The sequence below is a fragment of the Pseudopodoces humilis genome, chromosome 16 (genome assembly GCF_049639895.1).
Source record: "Pseudopodoces humilis isolate 2021_Gansu_Grassland_sample_001 chromosome 16, ASM4963989v1, whole genome shotgun sequence".
NCBI lineage: Eukaryota > Metazoa > Chordata > Aves > Passeriformes > Paridae > Pseudopodoces > Pseudopodoces humilis.
Window position 1 is genome coordinate 7,619,903 of NC_142215.1, and position 20,649 is coordinate 7,640,551.

The 20,649-nt window shown below is 51.6% G+C and overlaps 2 protein-coding genes across 2 annotated transcripts in view; one reads left to right on the forward strand and one right to left on the reverse strand.

Moving 5' to 3' along the window:
* The window catches only part of ACAN (aggrecan), a 46,356-nt gene extending 33,634 nt beyond the window's left edge, over positions 1-12,722 (forward strand). Inside the window, exons 13-17 of the mRNA XM_088063079.1 lie at positions 9,355-9,513; positions 9,875-9,957; positions 10,280-10,424; positions 10,988-11,170; positions 12,588-12,722. Of these exons, the coding sequence (XP_087919205.1) occupies positions 9,355-9,513; positions 9,875-9,957; positions 10,280-10,424; positions 10,988-11,170; positions 12,588-12,676 (659 nt within the window). The 3' untranslated portion in view covers positions 12,677-12,722. The remainder of the gene's footprint in view (positions 1-9,354; positions 9,514-9,874; positions 9,958-10,279; positions 10,425-10,987; positions 11,171-12,587) is intronic.
* Positions 12,723-14,472: 1,750 nt separating this feature from the next.
* On the reverse strand, positions 14,473-18,872 carry HAPLN3 (hyaluronan and proteoglycan link protein 3). The gene is made up of 5 exons (XM_005521583.3): positions 18,750-18,872; positions 17,039-17,198; positions 16,426-16,797; positions 14,991-15,293; positions 14,473-14,822 (listed from the first exon to the last, which is right to left on the reverse strand). The coding sequence occupies exons 2-5, from the start codon at positions 17,163-17,165 to the stop codon at positions 14,542-14,544; spliced, it is 1,083 nt and encodes a 360-aa protein (XP_005521640.1). The 5' UTR covers positions 17,166-17,198; positions 18,750-18,872; the 3' UTR covers positions 14,473-14,541.
* Between the last annotated feature and the right edge of the window lie 1,777 nt (positions 18,873-20,649).

Genomic DNA, 20,649 nt, shown 5'->3' on the forward strand with positions numbered 1-20,649 from the left:
AAAATTCCTTCTTGCAAAAGTAGGCCCTGCTTTTGGGCCATGCCCACGGCCACGTCCAAGCCCAGAGACAAAAATAAGCCAGCAAAGGCAGCATTGAGGGGGAGGAAGGAAGCCAGTGAGGCTCAGTAAAAATAAAAAAAATTAAAAAATAAAAAAATATTGGCCCCAAAATACGAATTTTATTCCACTGCTTTTTCTTTTTAAAAATTAACCACAAGGCAATTGCCAGATTCTTCAGACCATTTGTTAGCCAACATTTTTGTGAAGTATTTTGAAAGAAAACCATGTGTTCAGCAGCTCATGTGTGAAGAATCTTGAAAAATGTTCTGAAATTGGAATATGTGTATTTGCAAGTCACAGAGAGGACAATGTAGCAGCTGGGGCTGCTTAGCAGGAGACAGCAAGAGGTAAGCACTGCATGAAGTTTAATTGAACACTTTATAAATTAGAAATGGGCTTGAAAATGTGTATGGCTGCTACTCCCACCAGCAAAGATATTCTAGGGTAAAACTTCTCTTTTTATTGGTACACTTTATTACAATGTAAAATGCAGTCCTGGTCAGGTTATGAAGGAAGCTCACCCAGGTGACAAAAAAGTTTGTTGCCCATGAACTCAAAACACCCCTACAACAAAGCAAACCTCTGCTAGAGAATTGCAGCAAAGAGATGACAAAAGAAGGGAAAAAAAAAATACAAAAAAGAAAGAAAAGGAATCCTAGGTTTCCTTTTTTGGTTTGTTACTTTTTACAGAGTTCTGGGGATTGTGAACATGGAAAGTCTACAAGGAAAAACTGTAGGCTGGATCCCAAAATGCCGTTTCCTATGCTGCGGCTGCCTTTTCACTTAAAGCTTCCCAGCCTTGAAATTTAGCTCTTCCAAATAAAATATGCATGCCTTGTGCTGTGCTTAGGGTTTGTAGGGTGCAATGGGTGCAGTGCAGTGGATTTTGACTGACATTAAAGCATGGGTCAAGTTGGTTCAGCTTTACAGGAGCTTAGAGTGAGGAACGGGAAGAAATGTGGATTTTGCCCTCTGGCCCTGTTGTTGCAGGGTTCCAGTTAGATCCAGCAGTCTATTTATTGGGATGATTTAAGAAGAATGATATTATTCTGCTCGGCTGGAGCCTAAAAGTATCTCTAAAAGCCAGAGCCAGAAGACCAAGGATTAACACTTGGAGTGCCAGTATGTTTTTGCATTTAACCAAATTGAAGGCTGTGCATGTACATGTCTTTAGTCAGCATTTGATTCCTTCATGAGGACAGGAACCCCACAAGCTGAAAGAATTGTCCATAGGCTTGGCTTCCTCACCCAGGGTTTTGCCGACTCAGCAGGTCTTTTTGCTTCTGGTAACATTTGAAGACAAATAATTATTAGCTGAAAAAACATGCTGGCACTTCAGTGCAAGGCTGTGGTTTGGAGCTCTCAGACCAGTCAGTGACTTAAAAACTTCACTCCGTTTGTGGGGCGGAAAGAGAAATGTGCTGAAATGGCATCTTTTTCTGTCAAGTTTTGCTTGTCTCTGGTGAAACAAGTCCATGAAGTCTACTGCCCATGGCCTCACACAGAAGAAAGTTAGAATACAAATGAGGAAAGGTCTTAATGGGCTTTCCTCATACTTCACAACCTGGAAGTCTGAGGGATTGAGTTTTGTTGGTCCAGAGAAAATCATCCAGAAAAAAAGTCAGGAGAATATTCACCTGATTCAGAATGTTTCACCCAATGTGGAATGCAAATTATGCTCTCAAGAAAGAGATGGAGGTCCCAGTCCTGGCTGAGAGGCACAGACCCTTTGTGGCTGAGCAGATGATTTGATGTCTCCTGGACACATTGTCCGCTTTGCATCAGGAGTTAATTTGCTTAAACAAAACCTTCCTCTGCAGAGGTAACCTGCAGTCTTGGACTAGGGTTATTTACATGTCCATTTACATAATATTTTACATAATATTTTGGAGATAGAGATATCCAAATTTCCTGAGCTCTTCTTCCATGAGAGCATTGGACAAATTGAAGGTTCCAGCAGGTCAGCAGGTCCTCCTGGAAATTTGATGGTCTCTAGTAAAATAGAGCATTTTTTTAAGGCTATAGTAATGCCTGCCCCTTCTGTTGCATGGAGGCTTTGGTTGAATTATTGTAGTTGATTATTTTAATGACTTAATTGCTCATTGTAAGTCAGTAGCTGGCTATTTGATGTTCAATACTAGCATTTAACTTAAAATGTGAGAGAACTGGTTTCCCCAACTCCTCCTATTCTTTTCTTCAGTGAGTCACCCTACAACTGCTCCAATGTTTTCCTTTGATGTTTGAGCTATCAGATCAGAAGTTCAAACTTCCCAGCAGACTCTGAAAAGCAAATTTAATTTGTACCTGGATTTTTTTCCCCAATCTCTAGGAGATCATTATCTAGTTGGTCTTTGATTTTTGGATAATTGCACTTACAAGGAGGCCTATAAAGAAAGGGTAAGGGGCACAACAGGCACGGTTGGGCGTCCTGAAAATGCCTTGCCCTTCTCTCTGACCTTTTCTGCTCTGTAGAACAAAACCATGAGGGTATAGAAATATCATAGAATATATTACTAAACCTGTTACTCACAGCTTCAGGGAAACTACAGTTTGCTCAGGGTTTGGGTGATAGCATCCTCTCTGTTCACCAGCTGCTTCTCCTCAGTAGCTGCTTTAAGCACAAAGCTGACCTTGTTTAATGGATGTTCTTGCTCATCTTCCATATAGGCAGCCATGGAGAGAAATGCACAGACTGCACTGTTTCAGGAAATGGTACCATTGTTTCTGGAATTGTTGTCTCAGCTTGGGATGAAGAATTTTAAAAGCGTTTCCTTCTCACCACTGACACTGCAGGCTCAGTTTTACATGTCATTTGCCTTCTGAGCAAAACCAGGACCAAACTATTTTTCTTTCATTTCTCCCAGGTTTCTCTTTCCAATTTCCATGATCTAGTACAAAAAATTTTTTCAAAGGCATTGGGAGAATCATAGAATCATAAAATGGTTAGGATTGGAAAGGACCTTAAACGTGATCTAGCTCAAACCTCCCACTACCATGGACAACGATGACAAGAATACTTCTCTTGTTTAAAGCTGCACCAAAAGAAAATTATTCTGGCTAAATATAGTGTATCTCTGGCAATGAAGAAGAAGTCTTAGGAAGAAAATGGTGGAACAAATTCAAACTTTGTGTTGCAGCTGTGTAACTCTCCTTGCTTTCTCCAGCCAACAGTTTACATCTTCCAGATGCAAGATCTAGTTTACATTGGTCATTTTATTTTAATTGGTTTACTAAAAAAAAAAGCATCTAAAAGTTAGACCTTGGGTCCTGTTAGTAGCAAAAAATAAAAACTATTGTGACAGTAGAATTGAGGAATTTTTGCAACTTCTGGGCAATATTAAGTGCAGTACGAATCCTCTTTAGAAGAATTGCTAATTCTGCATTATCCACAAGAAGTGAGTTAATAACATGTTCTAACTGGGTTTCCTATTCTTGGCACCGCGAGGCATTTTCTCCCCGTCTTTGTTTTACAGCTGCAGCTCTTGAAAGAGAGGGCTGCCTCCCTTCTGCATTCCTCGACTAGCGCTGTCCTTTGTTAGCTCGGGGTAATAATAGCAGTGGTCTTGTCTCCTTGTCAGCTGATAAGCACTTGAGCTGCATCGCAAAGCAGAGCTGACTTTTTGGATGACTGCTCAGCCAAGCAAATAAATAGCTGGTGTCTAAATCCTTGAGTGTCAAGGTACCTGGCAGGCTGTGGAGGTGGGGGCTCGCTCCGTGCTCAGCAGGGCTGGCACACCGAGCGTGTTGCAGGCTTTGCAGCTGGTTGAAGAGGTGTGCAGTGATTTGCTAGCCTCATCTAGCTCGAAACAATGTGGAAGCAGACACATTTATAGTATATAAAAGGCTATGAAAAAAAACCCAAGCGCTAAGTGTTGTGTGATAGATGGAATTTTTTATTTTTTTAATGGAGTTCTCACCTCCTGTAAACCATGTTTGTGGCTTAGATGCCTTATCCTAGAAACACCCACAAACCAATTTGCCAGGATTTCCAGAGGCAACGTCATTGCCAATTTTACCATTTAGACCTTTCTTGGATCTCTGAGATCCAGATTTTCTGGGAGGACCAGACTCAGCAACACTTTCTCCAACCTGACAGATATATTTGATTTCTCCAGTATGAGCTTGGTGAGGTGGTTCTGCATCTAGATGGAGAGAGGGTCACTCCCTCAGCAGCCCACCAGGCTGAAGGGGAGTTTTGTGTTTATTATGATCATCACGTGTTTAAAACATCTTCTCTCCAGCCACTTGAAACACAATTTTGCGGGAAAAAATCTGCCTATGTCTCGCTTGTATTTGTTTGTTTCTCCAACATTACTTACAAGTACACATCCTTTCTCTACATGTTGTATATAAAAATATATATGTATATGTATGGAGAGATATGTAACATATATATTATAATCAAAGATTTGTTTTTACTTCACATATAATATGTGCAACCATATTATATGTGATATCTGTAAAAGAAAACTCTGTTCCAGACTTATTTCCCAGCTGGAAATTTGTAGCAACGACTTTGCACATGTGTGCCTGCTCCCCCCTCCTCCAAGACTAGGGATGGCAGCACACAGCAGGTCTCCTGCATCTCAGAAGAGATCTTGGACACGCCAAGTTTTATTCCACACGGCCGAAGACAGCTGAAGGCTCATTATCCCCTGCTAAACATTCAGCTTTAGCTCTTGTGAGTGCTTCACTCCCACCTCTGCAGTGTTCTTTCCACTTCATGGAGCCTGACGAATGAAGGAAAGCCTTTCCTTACGTGTTCAGCTGGAGCCCACTGGAATCAACATGAACTTCTGCTGCCACTGCTGTTGGGAAACCCAAAGGGTCTCTTGAGTTGTAAACACTCCTCAGGATACCTCGTTCTTCTTTATGCTCTCTATCTTCTAGGAACTCCAAGTGTGACTAATAAGCAATACTCAGCCAAATTCAGCTCCTCTATTCTTCCTCTAGGCTTATGACTCCCATTTTGTTCTGGAAAGTCTCAAAGTATTTACTAGTATCATAGAAACAAGAATTATCTTCATTTTGCAGTGAACAAAGAAATCCAAAAACTTCTGTGAGATTTAGAAGGGCAATCCAGAGTGAAAAATTCCTTCTCTCAGAGAAGAACTGCAAAACTGGAGTTAGAGGCTCTTCAGCCTCATTCTTCATGCTGAGGAATGATTTCACTGCTCACCGTGATACAGCCCAGCGTAAAGATGACAATCTCCTTGCTCCAAAGAACACACAGATTTACCATCCAAGGTCAGAAAGGATTTTTTCCATCATTTAGGCATGTTACAGAACATGTCACTTTTAGATGACGTATCAGACCTTGGCCACTGAGTCACTAGACAGCCACAGGGGGTACAACGCCCATCTGTTCCCTTGTGCCTGGGGACGCTGAGCAGCTGGGCCTCAGCTCCAAGAAAACAATATCCAACCAAATATACCCCAGTCAGAAGATGAGCACAGATCCTGGGGAGTCACTGCTCTGCTCTGCTGTTTCCACAACCATCATGTTTATCCTCTTTGAATGCTTCCTCACTAACCCTGCCATCCACAAGAAGAGCATGGAGTGCTAGTCATCACTTATATTTCTCCTGAGTGTGAAAGACGCTGTCTCACATGAGGATCTAACCAGTCATCATTTAACCCAACCTGTGTGGATGTGTTCCCATTTTCCTCCTTCGTCTTCCTCCTTGTTTCTGAGTTGAATGTATCTGAAATCTTTTCTGTTCTGAATGACCCTTCTGATTCCAAAGCTCTCTCCACCAAGATGGAGTCCACAGCTGGAAAAGATGTACCAGCCTCTTCCACCCTCATCACAAACAGAAGAGCACATAGTGGGGACAGGTCTGGAGAAAATGTCACTGCACTCCAGGATCCCTCACCAAGGAATAAGCACCCATAGCCAGCTCTAAGATCCTCAAAGAGAAAAAGTTGAGGGGCTCTGAACCACCTCTGAACCCATTCTGTTTCTTCTCTGCACTTTCTTCATCTTCACAAAGAAGAAATTTCATCTAAATTATGGTTAAGAGGAAACTATTAGTGAGGATGGACAACCAGGAATGCTGGTTAGGAGATAGAGATCTATTTGAGGATGCTTCCATCACTTATGGAGGAATTCCACATTCTTCCTCATAGACCTTTAGCTGGTGGAGACACAGACACAAGTTTGCATGTTTGATGCACCAGGCAGAGGCAGCGGACCAGGAAGAATTACCACAGCCAGTGTGTTGGATACATCCTGCTGAGCTTTGTTCTGATATCTTCAGAGTGGTGCTCAACCATCAGAAAACAAATGTCTTCCTTGTAGGGTGGGTTGGGTCTCTTGCCTTCATTCTTCCGCTGCAGCAGTGGCAGTATGTTATGAAATACAACCCTCCCAAGTCCCCCCAAATCGACTGATGTTCCCTCCTAACCAAGCAAGGAAACAAGTTCTCCTGTTGGTGGAGTTGCCCCCCAGAGCCCTAATGGAAGCCCTTGATTTCTTGCAGACACCGATGTGTGCCACTCAAGCCCCTGTCTGAATGGAGCCACCTGCGTTGATGGCATCGACTCTTTCAAATGCTTTTGCCTTCCCAGCTACGGAGGGGACCTGTGTGAGATCGGTACGGCTTCCCTGGCTCCAGCTAATCCTACTAACTGCTGCACCACCTTGTTCCCACACTACCCCCCAAAAAACAGCTGATCCCCAGTGCTCCTGTCAGTGCTGCCCTCATCTCAGTGAGCTAACCTCTAACAGCAGCCTCAAACACACGCGGGAAAGGCTTTGAGGCTTTTGCGTATCTAATTTGATACGTTTGTTCCTCACAGCACCGTGTCCTCCCTCTAAGATTCTTAAGCAGGAGCTTCTGGTGTCTTCTTCAGCTTTCTCTTTTTTAAGTGTCTCTGGTCAAGCTCCACACAGATCATAACCATGTTGATGATAGAAGTTGCTGTCTCTTTGGGTCAAGGGTCTTTCTGTTCTTCTGTAACAGTAGGGAACTTTCTGAGTGCATCTTCACCCCAGGCAAACCTTTTATGCTAGACTGGAATTTTGTGGAAGGATGCTTCAACTGAGCCATGAAAAATGATTGTGTTTCTCTTGGGGAAGATGCAGCTGAGAGAAGCATCATTCACTCCAGGAATCTCCACTGATTTGACACAGCATGACATTTTTGTCATCCCCACAACGTGGCTTCCTGTGGCAAAATCAGCAGGGAATGTATCTTTGAGAAAACAGGAAGCAACCTGTATTTCCATCAAAATTAGGCATTATGACCTGCACCAATACTTCTTGTTTCTACAAGCAAAAAAAAAGAGTTTTTTCCTTAAAGCTGAAGGAAGTCTGAACTTTTATCAGCTTAGCTGAGGGGAAGCTCTCCTGCCTTGCTCAAACCAAGGAGAAATAAGGTTGCAGTATCTCCTTTTACACCTTGGCATAAGTAATGATAATATATGTTGGATTTTCTCCTTCCCTTTCTCCACATCTCTTTCTGCTTCCAATCTGAATATATGGAATAGACCATAAGGAGAAGGCTCAGGATCATTGGACCTTCTGGGCAGGAATTGTGCTTTCTTAACATCAATTTTCCAATGCAACCTCATCAGTTCTCGATTTACCCAGCCATGATATCTGTTGTTGAAGATCCTTGTAATCCAGCCAGAGACTTTCCACCCTGCTTATGATCTTGTTTCATCCAAGCCAGACTTAATTTTGTCTTTTCTCTGAATTATGGATTCTCATGCCTGGGAGATGCAAGAGGAAGCCCATGCCCCAAAACACATGTGGAATGTAAATCTTCATATTCCCATGAGGAAGACCATCCTTGCTGTTGGTTTCCAAGAACAACAGGACACTGTAGGTGAGGAATGCACACAGTCCCTTTTGTCAGCATGAAAGTGTCCTTTCCAGGGAACAAGATTTTCATCATTCTTTTCCAAGAAAATTGCTGTCATATTCACCTGTAGGAAAAAATTATGTAGGAAAGCATGGCCTTTCTCCTAGAAAAAGGCCTGCTGAGATTCTTTATCATGTGCTGTCCCATCCCCAGTCTGTGCTATGTCTTGCTATGACAAGGGGTGCTATTGAAGATGCTGGAAAGAAGTCTTAGTCTCGAAAGACAGAGTTCGCTGCAAGACATCTGCCTGCAAAACTCAAGGATCCTTAGAGCTTCACCTACTTTCAGATAACCCATTTAGTCTGTTGAAGAAGACAGGAAATGCTTTTAATGTTTCAAATAATGACCAACCACTCCAACATCTACGAAGTGCCTGCAATGTCCAGCTGGAAGAACACCAGAAAGGTGGATTAGGAGGAATTAGTGTTACTGAAAGTGACAAGTGCTTTGACCTACCAAGTTTAACAAACAAACTGAGTACAGAAAACCTTTCTGAAAAGGGAGAGAGGCATGAGGGTTCATGGAAGCACATCACTCTCAGAGCAGCAAGGGCCTGAGAAAGGATGGTAGATGAGGCATCTGAAAGGCTGAGATTAAACACATTTAATTTCCTTCAGTCACATGTAGCAGACAGATGTGTGGCGTTGCATTTCATGGAGAACTACTGAAGGTCTTTTCTGGTGGTTTCTCCATTTTTCTCTACTTTGCCCCATCTGTGGTTTGTTTTTTTTTTTTTCCTTAATAGTTGTGTTCAGTTCCCCAGTATTTCTCAGATGGTAAAAAATCTTCTGAAAAGCTGAGAAATGTTTGTACTTCTTTAGCAGCTTCCAAGCTTTTTTACTGAGATTTAATTCTCTCTCCCCACTATGGTAAGTTTCTGTCTCCATTTTTTTTCATCTATCTTGGTCGGTTTGTTTCTCCTCCAGTGCTCCAGAATCACACTAAATGATGGAACCACCCAAAGCTGATGGTCTCCTCTTTCATTTTCAACACATATGCATTGATTCTGGACATCTGGATGGGGGGTTTGAAGGGGTTTTTCCAGAGCAAGAAACCACTGCAGGCCAGCACAAGTGGGAAGAGAGGTGTTCTTGCTTGGTTAGTTCCTCAAAAGCAGACTTCAAGAATGTTACACAGGGGTTGAATTTCTCAGGAAGAAGTCTGTATCATTCAAGCTTTCTAGTAGTACTGGTTGTGTCACTGCAGACAGAGAGCCTTCCACATAGGCTGCCCTCTCTGTGTGTCTTGGATGCCTTCTGACAATTTTCCCAAGGAATTCTTATGGGCAACTGTGTCAGAGTGTGCTTTTTAGTGAAAGTGACCATGTGTTGTCCCATGCCATGGGAGCATGAGCTGCTAAGAGGTGAATTGAAAGCTTTCAGACATGTGCACCAACTCCTTTTCATCCCTTCTCTGTGTGTTTCAGACTTGGAAAACTGTGAGGAAGGGTGGACCAAGTTCCAGGGACACTGCTACAAGCACTTTGAAGAGAGGGAGACTTGGATGGATGCAGAGACCAGATGCCGACAACATCAAGCCCACTTGAGCAGTATCATCACCCCAGAGGAACAAGAATTTGTGAACAGTGAGTGCTGAGGGCAGCCTAAGACTGGGCATGGGTCCAACCACTGGACTCTGACTCTACAGGCAGATTTATCCAAAGTGGTGTAAAAACCACCATTTGCCCCACTGGTGCTCATATGAATCCTAACAAAGCCTCATCCTTGTATGGATGCACCCATGCTCATGGCAGGTTGAGTGGGGAGGGAGCTCCCCACAAACATGATGTAAGGAAAAATGGCATCAGGGAATTCTGACTGGGAGGTAGCTGAAGGTTACCAGGGCTCCAGAGGCTCCAGGGCCAGGGACAGCTGAGAAGGCAAAGAAATGCTTGCAGCAATGTGTAGGACAGCCATGACTCTTTTCTCCCCCTTCTGCTCTTCCAGGTCATGCACAGGACTACCAGTGGATCGGCCTCAGTGACAGAGCTGTGGAGAACGACTTCCGCTGGTCTGACGGGCACTCCCTGGTGAGCCTGGAGCCCAGAGCACAAGCAGGCACCAGCTTTTGGGGGCCAGTGGAAAGGGCCCCAGGGCTCACATGTAGACTGCTTGGGTTGGGCATTGAGTGGAGGCAATCCTAAACTTTGTAGGGCTCATGGTTTTTCCAAGCCTCTAGAAAAGCTGGTCGGGTCTCAGGCACCGTCACAACAGCAATAATCGGTGCAGGGGCAGTGCTGGCAACCCACGGGCTCTGCTGGAGAGAGGCGTGAGAGAGGTGGCAGTGAGGATGAAGGAGGGAGTAGGAGAGACCAGGGCCTCATTAGATGAAGGACTGTCCTCTCTCTGCAGCAATATGAGAACTGGCGGCCCAACCAACCCGATAACTTCTTTTCTGCGGGCGAGGACTGCGTTGTGATGATCTGGCACGAGAAAGGCGAATGGAACGACGTTCCCTGCAACTATCATCTCCCTTTCACCTGCAAGAAAGGAACAGGTCAGCAGCCTGTGCCATACTGGCAAGGATGGGGGACTCAGCAGGTGGCTGTGGGTCTGGAGCAGAGTGCCAGGGCCCAGGAATGTGGGTCTTGTTACTGCAACAAGTTATCAAAGAGATAGAAGGAATTAGAAACTGAAGTTGGCCAAGGCTCTGGGAGAAAGTTTCACAAGGACTTGAAAATAAATAGGACAAGCCATTAAGGTTCAACATCCCCAGGCAGAGTCATACCCTGGCTGCAGCATCACTCCCACACACCAGCTCTGTGGCCTCCCACAGACACAGGCAGCTGTTGTGACGCTCAGCTCTCACAGCCTCTCCAGGAGGCAGGAGTGCAGCACTGAGGCAGACCCTTGCTTAATTTCAAATCACAGAATTTCCATATCCCCCCTGCCCCTAAGCTCTGGGGACAGAGGCAATCTCTGGATTGTTAAAGGGAGTTAAGGTGTTATTCACGGAGTGACGAGGCTGTGCACGCCCAGCCTGCCCTGGCTGTGAGCTGCCTGCTCAGCCAGGCGGGTGTTCTCTCACTCACTCCCCACATCTCTGCCCATCTCCCACAGTGGCCTGCGGGGACCCCCCTGCAGTGGAGAATGCCAGGACCTTCGGTCGGAAGAAGGAGCGCTATGAAATAAACTCCATGGTGCGGTACCAGTGCGACCAAGGCTACATCCAGCGCCACGTGCCCACCATCCGGTGCCAGCCCAACGGGCAGTGGGAGGAGCCACGGATATCCTGCCTCAACCGTATGTCTTGGTGCCTTTACCTTTGCTTAGGGCTGTTGCCTCCCTGCAGCTGGAAGGAGCTGGGAATGCAGGGCATCATCTCAGGGTGAAGGATAGCTCTGAACCGGACAGAAAGCCACACCATGGTTCCCTTGACTTCTTGGAAATTTCCCTTGTGATGGGACCATGGGAGCTGACATGGGGAAGGTGTGTACCACGAAGTCTGGCTTCGTAGGACTGCTCTGGAGATCTACAAAGGCAGAGTAGGGCCAGCTCCAGAGTCAGGAAGGGGCAGCAAGGAGTTTACCAATGGCCCAGGCTACTCAGAGAAAGAAAAATAAATGGCTTCTGAAAGGGTGAGTTTTGACACAGACTGCATCAACAGAGAGAATAGGATGGGAGAGCAATGGGGCCCTCAAGCCCTTCCTCAGTGTCCCTCTGCCCCAGGAGCAGTCAGGAGTCCTTCAGCAGATACAAGCCAAGGCACAGGGCTGGGTTCCTGACTCCTGTCAGGCCTCCAGCTGATTGCAGTCAGCCTTCTTTCACTGATGTCCCAGCCCACTCCCAGGCCTGCCTACACCCCTGTCCCATCCCTGATTGCCTGCAGCTTCCCAAGAATTTTGTTGGCCTTAGACAAATCACATCTGTCCAGTGGCCTCCTTGCCAGGTTCTGGTCTGGCTGGGCGATTCCAGATAAAGCAGATCAAGCAATGGTCCCACAGCCAGGGAAAGCCGATAAGGGCTTAAGGGACAAACCTCTGCCCCAGGGAGGAGATGGAAGGAGGAGGTGTCCAAGGGTGGGTGGCTCCCTGGTGCAAGATGCTGATTCCTTTGGCTCTGCTGTGGGTCTGGAGAGCTGCAGGCTGCTCCTGGCATGGACCGCCAGTGATCAGAGACCAGGTCTGCTCCCAACCAGCTTTTGCTGCTTCCACCAAAACCCTCCTGCAGTTGTCACACCAGAGTACGCCAGCTTCCAGGGAGACTGGCAGCAAAGATCAGGCAGAAACCTTGTCCCCGCCAGCCAGACGGGGCTGTTTCCCCTCCTGTGCCCTGAGCACGTACCACTGCTATTGCATATCGGGGCTGGGGATTTAGGGATTGATAGGGCAGTGGGTGAGATGGGGAAGAGTTGCCACTCTGGCTGGGCACAGGGAAGGGGTGGGACAAGCAGCCGTGGAGATGATGCTCCTGCCCAGGCTCTCGCCGAGCCCTGGGCACCTTCTCCCCTGGGTGCAGCAGGGCGCGGGCAGGGCGAGAGAAGGGCCGATTGTGCGGTGCGGGCGGGCTGGCGCCGGGGCACACGCGGCCGCCCCGGGCAGCGCTGCCTGCGGCTGCCCGTGTTTTTCCAGGCAGCCAGGGGCCGGGGAGGCCAGCGTGGGACAAGCAGCTTCTCTGTCCCGGCTCCTGCCAACAAGGTGCCTTTTCTTCTCCTCCACAGCCTCCAGCTACCAGCGCAGGCTATACAAGAGGAGCCCCAGGAGCCGGTCGAAACCCAGCGGCAGCGCCGTGCACAGACCCACCCATTAGAGCGGGGCGAGAGACCGAGGGTGAACGAGAGAAAAGAGATTTTTAACGGAACAGTTATATTAACAGAGTCGATTTCTTCTTCTTCTTGTTGCTTTTTTGTCATATAAGGAAAAAAAATATATTAAAGACAAACCCACCTTTGTGTATATATATAAAAAAAATTGTTTTTCCAAGCACCAAAGCAAAACGAATTAGATCTCAGCATTTTTACTAACCGTCCGGTTCCAATTATCTTTGTGCCTTTGGGGACAGGGAGGGGGGTGGGTTTGCAAAGGGCAGGGGGTTAAGTTAAATAATAAAGATGATTATTTTTTCCTGATTTTATCCACGAACAATGTAATTATTTCTGTTATTTAATCTCCAGGGTGAACAGCACCTTTTGGGGTTTTGTTTTATTTTTATTTTTTTTTCCAGAATCCTTCTACTGCTGCAGCACGTCAGGACGGGTGGGGAGGGCCGGGGGAATGAGGTGGAAGGAGCTGTGGGAGGAGGGAGGAGAGGGGATGCTGAGACCCGGGATCCGGGTGCTGGGGGCTGTGGCCCCTCTCTGCTTCCCCACTGCCCCCTCTGCGGTGCAGCGCCCGTCCCAGGACAACATGCTCTTGCCAGGGGACCGTGCGGGGCACCAGCGTTCCCTGCACCTATTTATATTTTTGAACATATCCTATTTTGAAAGAATGATAAATAATAAAGAAAGCTAAATCAGAATGGGCACTTTGTCAGTGTTGGTTTTTTAGGGAAGAGGGATGTCTGGTGGGCTGGGAGGAGAGAGGTTTCCCATGGCAAGGCAAAAAGCAAGGAAGGGAAACCCAAAGAGGGTGCTCCAAGCTACACAGGAATGGCTCAACCCTAAGCAGCACCTAAGGGACCACAGAGGTGGGAAGGGTGTCTCAAGCCCCCGCTGAAGAAGGACCCTGGAGTAGGATACTGCCCTCCCTGATCAGCTCTCAGTTTGGGAGGGGATTAACCCACATGCCTAAAACCCATGACCAGCAGGAACTGCTTCACCTTCCAGCTTTCAGTCCTGAAACCCAGGGGGTTAATTAACACTCACTAATGAGGGAACACAAGGCCCTTGCAGGAGCTGAGCTGAGCCAGCACTAATGAGACAATGCTCAGCCAAGGATGATACAGCCAGGGATCCCCAAATCCTTTCTCCATAGCAGACCTTTCTCTTGTCTTGTGTCAGAGATGGGGACACAGCCATGTCACTCCAGGGCTTTCTCCACCATTTTATTAGGAGATGTCCAGAAAAACACATCTTTTCATAGCCAACACTCAAAGAAGAAGGCACCAGAGTTCAAATGGAGTTCAGGCAAGGGACACATGGAGATAAGGCACTTGCGCTCTGGCAGGGACAGGCACAGTGGCATCCTTCAGCAGGACATGGATAGGGCTGGAAGAGGGGCCAGGGTGCAGTGGAGATGCCCGCTCTCTGCTCTGGCCAAATCCAGCCTTGCCTCGCTCCCTCATGGCCTTGCCTTGTGAACTCGGAGGCAGGACCAGCCTGAACGGGCAGGTGGGTGTCAGTGACAATCTGCCACCGCAGGAAGGAGCCACCCCCCATGGGGTGGCAGGGCAAAGTGGGGTGGCAGCAGTGGCCCATGGGCGTCATCCTTGCACACATCCCACAACAGGGACTATCCCACACTGCCCAGCTGGCAGCCACCCCAAGCAGCTGCAGGTGCCAGCTGCTGAGCAAGATGTGGAAAATATAAAGGAAACAAAACAAAACAAAACAAAAAGAAACCTCCCCCCATCCCACCTCCCCCCAGTCACCCCCAAAACAGCCCTTGGAAATGCCCAACACTGGGCACTGGCAGGCTGGAAACATCCTCCGTCCAAGAAGGATCCCTCCCGGCTCCTTATCTCTCTCTGTAGCAGAAGACTCCAAACCTGCCCTTGCTGGGGAAGCCGAAGCTGCGGACACCGGGCTCGGCGGGGCCACAATTGGCCCGGGGAGTGACAATGGGGTAGCGGACACTGCCATCTGCCAGCCAGCCCGCATTGCATCGGTCCAGCCCCAGGAACTTCCACGCGGAGTAGAGCTGCCCCACCCGGGCGATTTCGGCCCCTGCATCCTGGCAGCTCTGCTTGGCCTCCTCCAGCGTCATCCCAGCCGGGCGGTCCAGGTAGAAAACCTCTCCTAGGAGGGAGAGCAGAGTGTGAGATGGGAGCATCAGCACCGAGCAACATCCCGAGCGTCCCCCTCTGGAGCATTGCTGCCTGGAACAGCCCCACCCAAGCCAAGTCCTGTGCCCTAAGAGGCACTGCACCTTCCCCAGTGTCCCAGCTTCCCTGGCCCAGAACCCACCTTTGAGGGCGGAGGAGAAGCAGAAGGCATCGAAGCGGTGGAGGTGCCGGTGGCGCGGGCCGTAGCTGCGGATGCCCGGGGCGAGGTGCACTCCCCCGCAGGGTTTGCGGGGCAGGCGGATGGGGTACTGCACCGTGCCATCGGCCAGCCAGCCTGCGTTGCACCAGTCCAGCCCCTCGCTCCACGCCTGGAAGAGCTGGTTAAAGTTGGCGAGGATGGCACCTTGGTCCTGGCACACTTGCTCGGCTTCGTGGAAGTTGAGCCTGTACTGCCCGCGGGGAGGCTGGTAGGGGAACACGATGCCTGGAGGCAGATGGGACACTCAGCTGGCTCCGTGGGCAACCCACCCAACCCGAGCCCAGCCCCAGCAGGAGCCATAGGGGTCCCTGACCCTTCTCAAATTCAGGCTCTGGGACAGGGACCACCTCAGCGTGGCGGAGACAAGGCTCAGGCATGCAGGGATGGGGCCGCTCCGGACATGCAGGCGCCAGCAGCGAGTTGCCAGCGACATCTGGTGGCACAGGGACACACGGGCTCGGTCCTGGGGACACAAGGACCCCCTCACGGGGACAGCACCTGCATATACAGGGATGCACAGACTATAATGGGGACACAGGGACCACGACCGCAGGGTTGTATAGACCACGGTCCTGGGAATACACAGACAGTGGTCCCAGGGAGGCATGGACCACCCCTGAGGGGATGGAGGGATCATTGTCATGGAGATGCACAGGCTTCAGGAACAGGGGTACAAGGGTCAGCATCATGGGGACAAATCTGCCGTGATCCCAGGGCACAAATGGACCACCAGCATGGGGATGAATGAACCTCTATCGTGGGGATGGATGAACGACAGAACCATGGGCATCACCACTTTGGACACAGGCACAAGGACTGGTACAGACGAGTCACTGTGGGAGGCAGGGTCCAGGGACTGAGGGGGTGGGGCAGGGACAAGGAATGGGGACATTTCCACAGCTCTGAGCTCAAAAGCAATGTCAGGGATGAGTCAGGTCCCTCATGACAAATGAGCAAGAGAGGTTGGACCAGTCACCAAGGATCATCACAAGAAGCATTGGGATATTCAGAGCTGGGAGGGGAGGGGACAGCTCCGTGTAATGCAGCACAGTGGGAAGATGGGTGGGTAAAGGCAGGAAATGCTGCGGCCATGGGCTCACTCCCAACTCTGACTGCAACAGCACCCCTGGTGTCCCAGCTGGGCAGACAGCTCCGGGCTCACTCACTCCTGGGGCCACAGAGCCAGACAGCCCCAAGACACTGCCCCATCACACCAAGCATCCCAGCCCCTTTCTGCCATGATCAAGCTCCCCAGCCCCCCCCCACCTTGCTATGTCCCCAAAGGAGGAGGTACCACAGGAAGGCCAGGCTCACTGGCTTGGTACAGAGGATCATGTAGTCCCCAGCATGCCCCCACCTTGCAGCCGGAGGTCCACAACATCACTCTCGTCCTCCAGCCCATCGATCACCTCACAGCGGTATTTGCCATCGTCCTTCAGGCGCACATCGCTGATGACCAGCGAGGCCTCGTGCTGGCTGGCCTGATGGATGTGAGCACGGCCCTTGAAGTCCCCAAAGGCCATGTAGGTCTTGCCAATGGCCACCATCACATCCTGCTCTTTGGTGTAGTCGTCCCGCAGCTTGGACCACTTGATGCGGATTTTGCGCTTAGGTCCCAGGTCGGGCTCATAGTGGTAGTGGCAAGGCAGGGTGACATTGGCACCATTGTAGCTGTACACAGGGTCTTTGGAGGTTTCCACCACAAGTCTAGCTCCGTTGAAGTAATCCACTGGGGGGAAGAAGGAAGGTGTGATGGGCAGGTCAGGATCTAGGGCTGGGTAGTATCCCCAAATGTTCCCTCCAGACACCACCTCTTCTATCATGAGCATCCCCCATGTATCTCTGGAGCATTCCCACCTGATCCTCTGGGCCCCAAATCCCGCCAAGTGATGGGTCTCCACCCACCCAGAGGCAGGGGGGTACTTCAGCCTCCTGCAACAACCTGCCAGGCCCCATTGTCCCCGATTTACCTTTGTCCTCCCCGTGGCCATTGTCATTCATGATGTGATTGTAGTAGAAGCCGTTGTAGAAGGGGTGGTAGGAGCCACTGGCCAGGCGCAGCAGGGTGGCCTTCAGGAGGAGTGGGAGCAGCAGCATGGCCAGGAAGTAAGGCCAAACCCTGAGCCTGGGCTGCAGAGGGGGAAAGGACTGCTGTGACACCCCCAAAAAGCCAGGAGAAAGCCAGCACTGCCTGTGCTGCTTTGGGGCCACTGCACTGCAGTGGGGCAAGCAGACTCCATTCCAGGGGTGCAAGGAGAGGGGTGGGATGAGCCAGCAGAGCAGCTCGCCTACCCACAGTGAAGGGTGCAGGCAACCTGAGCCGTGCCCCCAGACCCGCCCCCAGCTGGTGCTCCTAGTCCCCTCCATCCTCATCCTCCCGCCTGGCTCACACCAACACAGCACCACACCCACCTCTGCTGCCCATTGTGGGGGTGCCCATTGAGGGGAGCACCTGGCCCGAGACCAAGTCGGGGACGGGGCAGCTGGAGAAATGGGATCCCAGTGTGCCCTTTGAACAGGGAGTACTGGGAAAACCTACATAGGCGTGCAGGGGGAGAGAAGTGGCTGAGCGCCGCTGTAAAGCAGCAAGCTCGGTTTACAGAGGCAGCCGAGCGTGCAACCCGACCAAGGAGGGAGGGAGAGAGCTCGGGCTGCCTCCGCTGCCCCGGCTCCGGACAAAGCCCGGCAGCACTCGCCGTCCTGGCCAAGGACCCAGGGCTGCTGCTCTGCACCTCAGACATGGCTGGCACCGACCCCATGCAACACGTTTGGCTGCCAAAGCACGTCCGATGGGTGAGGGGTAGCCTGGCTGCCCCACGGCACCAGAAATGTGCACTGCCCCGAGCTCTGAGGGCCAGGACACCCAAGGGTGCCGTGTATGGGGCTCAGCCAGGGTGCTACCAGCAGAATTGGCTACTTGTGAGCACTCCCGGAGCCGGCAGAGGGGGCCCGGCACCCGGTAAACCTCCGGCAGACCCCTTCCGACACCGGGGGGGTTCTGACATCTCTGCCCGGCTCAGAAAAGGCTCACGAGTGCCTGCAAACACACCCCGGCCAGGGGGCTGTGTGAAAGCAGATGCTCAGCCCGGAGGGGTCCAATACGGGGTACAGTGGCGTTCTCCAGGGTCCGGGGCGTGAAACCGGCTGCTCTCACCGCAGGTTGCTCAATCCCAGACTCTCCTCTGCGGTCAGTGCCTCTGCTCACCACGGGCTGCAGCCACACTTGCCAGCCACCGGGGCCAGCAGAGCCGGTGCCCGAGGGTGCAGGATGCAGCCGCTGGAGTGCCAGCACCGCTGTGCCAGTGTCCGCGACACTGCCGCCACCGGAGCCGCGGGGACACCGCCACGTGCTGCCCACGAGCCACAGGGTGGGCTCGAGGCACGGCAGCTCCACACCTCGATCTGCAGGGCACCAGCCCTGGTCCTCCGGCACCCCAGTGCCTGGTGATCCCCCGGAACCCAGCGTTGCAGTGATGTGCGGTGTGCACGGTGTTCTGGACCGCAGTGCAGTGAGCATCGTGCTGCGGTGCCCAGCATAGTGATGTCTGGCACCTATCACAGTGATGCCCGGCTCCCTCCATGGCAATGCCATCCCCCCCTGCCCTTCGCGGCAAGCAGGGTGCCCATCGCCCCGGGTGCCAGCCCTCCCCAGTCCCGGCACTGGGGCCGAGCCCTACTCACGCTGGTTGGGGACAGGCTGCAGGCAGGCGTGCAGGCAGGCTGCAGGCAGATGCACTGTGTTTAGGGCTCTTGCAGGGCTGAGAGGAAGCAGCTCCAGGGCCTGCCTCTTAAAGGGAAACACACGCTTTTCCCAACCCCCTGCTTGCAGCCCGGAGCTGGGGTGGGTGCCCCCGGCCCCCCGCCTGCCCACCATGCCTGGGTGATGGCCTCACCGTGCGTCCACACTGCCCACACGCTGTTCACACACCTTATCTGCGGTGTGCCAGCTGCCTGCACTGCCCCCGACAGCAGTGGGGAGAAACGTGCAATGTTGGGGCTGGTGGGATCCTGTGATGTTCCAAGCAAAGCCCCGGTGAACCCACAGAGACAGGGAAGAAGAGACATGCCTTATCCCACATCCCACTGGAGGGGGCTGCCCACGGTCCCCATACAAAGGTGGTGTCCAACCCAGACGTGGCAGGAACACCACAGGCACAAGCAGCTCGGGACGGGTGGGCTGTGGCACGAAGTGGTCTGTGCCCAGGATGTGCAGGCAGTGCCTGCCAGCTCTGGAATCCAGGAGAGACAGCTGAGCTGCAGCGTTCAGCCTCTTCAGGGTGTGCTTGGGGCTGTGGGGACAAAGCAGAGGCACAGAAACCAGGGCAAAAACTCTGGGGTGCCCAGTTACACCCATCTAACGGGGCATCATGCCTAAACTTGGGCTCTGCCCTCCATGCCAGCTCCCACTGGCACACAGACATGCAGCCCCAGCTCCGAGAGGATCGAGTCCTCGGGAAGGGCAGCACGGCGGCGACACCGCCAGGGGATGCCGGTCAGGGGATAGACAGAAGGGACAAACAGAGGAACCACGATGCGGCGTGTGTCCTGACCCATCGACCCGCTGTCCCAGTCCAGTGCACTGCTTCACCCCCCACTTTGTTGTTTTATGGCAAGGAAATGAGGCGTGGGGGCCCCGTCCCGGCTCTTGCCGCCGTGCAGGATGGCTTCAAGCCGGAAAGAAAACAACCCGTGTAAAAATAAACGGCCCGAGGCTGGCTGCGGGGTGAAGGGGGCCAGGAGCCCTTCCCGACAGCGGCCAGCACGGAGCGCTCGGGGTGCGATCCTGTCTGCCCGTCGCCGCCACGCTGATAGCGAGCAGCCAGCAAGGAAACGGCGTTATCTGCCGCCAGCGCCGGCACGACAGCCCCAGCGGGGATGCCTGTGGGACCCGGGCTCTGGAGGCACTGCTCCTCCTTGTTCTCCTTTTCTCTGCACACCCTCCAGCCCTGCCAGCCCTCCCCGAGGAGGGACGCGGCGGAGCCGGGCTGCCCGGGACGCGGGAGTGTGACGGCCGGGCACGCCGCCTGCTCTCCCGCCCGGAGCAGCCTGTCCCCACAATGCAGGGACAATTACATCTTCCGGCATGGGGCCACTGCACTGCCTGCATCCTGGCCGAGGGTCCCTGCTACCGCCAGCCCTGCCACTTGGCCGGAGGAGGTGGTGGGATGGTGCCCCAGCTGCACCCTGGCCATCAGTGCCCCCCTGCAGTTGTTTGCCCAAGTTGTTCTCGTGATCCAGCAATTGGGATGGTTCCCTCCACCCCCGGGCTGTGCAGAAAACAGACAGCCCTGTCGGGGCACGCTGCTCCCTGGCATGGCTATCCCATTGTTCCAGAACCGAGGAACAAGTCCCACAGCGTCCTGCACTGCCTGCACCACGGCGCCTGCCAGCAGCCATCCTCTGCCCAGTCTGAGGAGGGGAGCAGCAGCAGGGAAGGGGACAGGGATGCTTTCAGCCACCTCTTTTCAGCAACAGCTCCTGGCTCACCTTAGTCCATGATCTTGTCTGGATGTGGCCAGTGATTTCTCCATCTGCTCCTAGAGAGCAGAGGCATGAGGAAGGATCTGGACACCAGTAGACT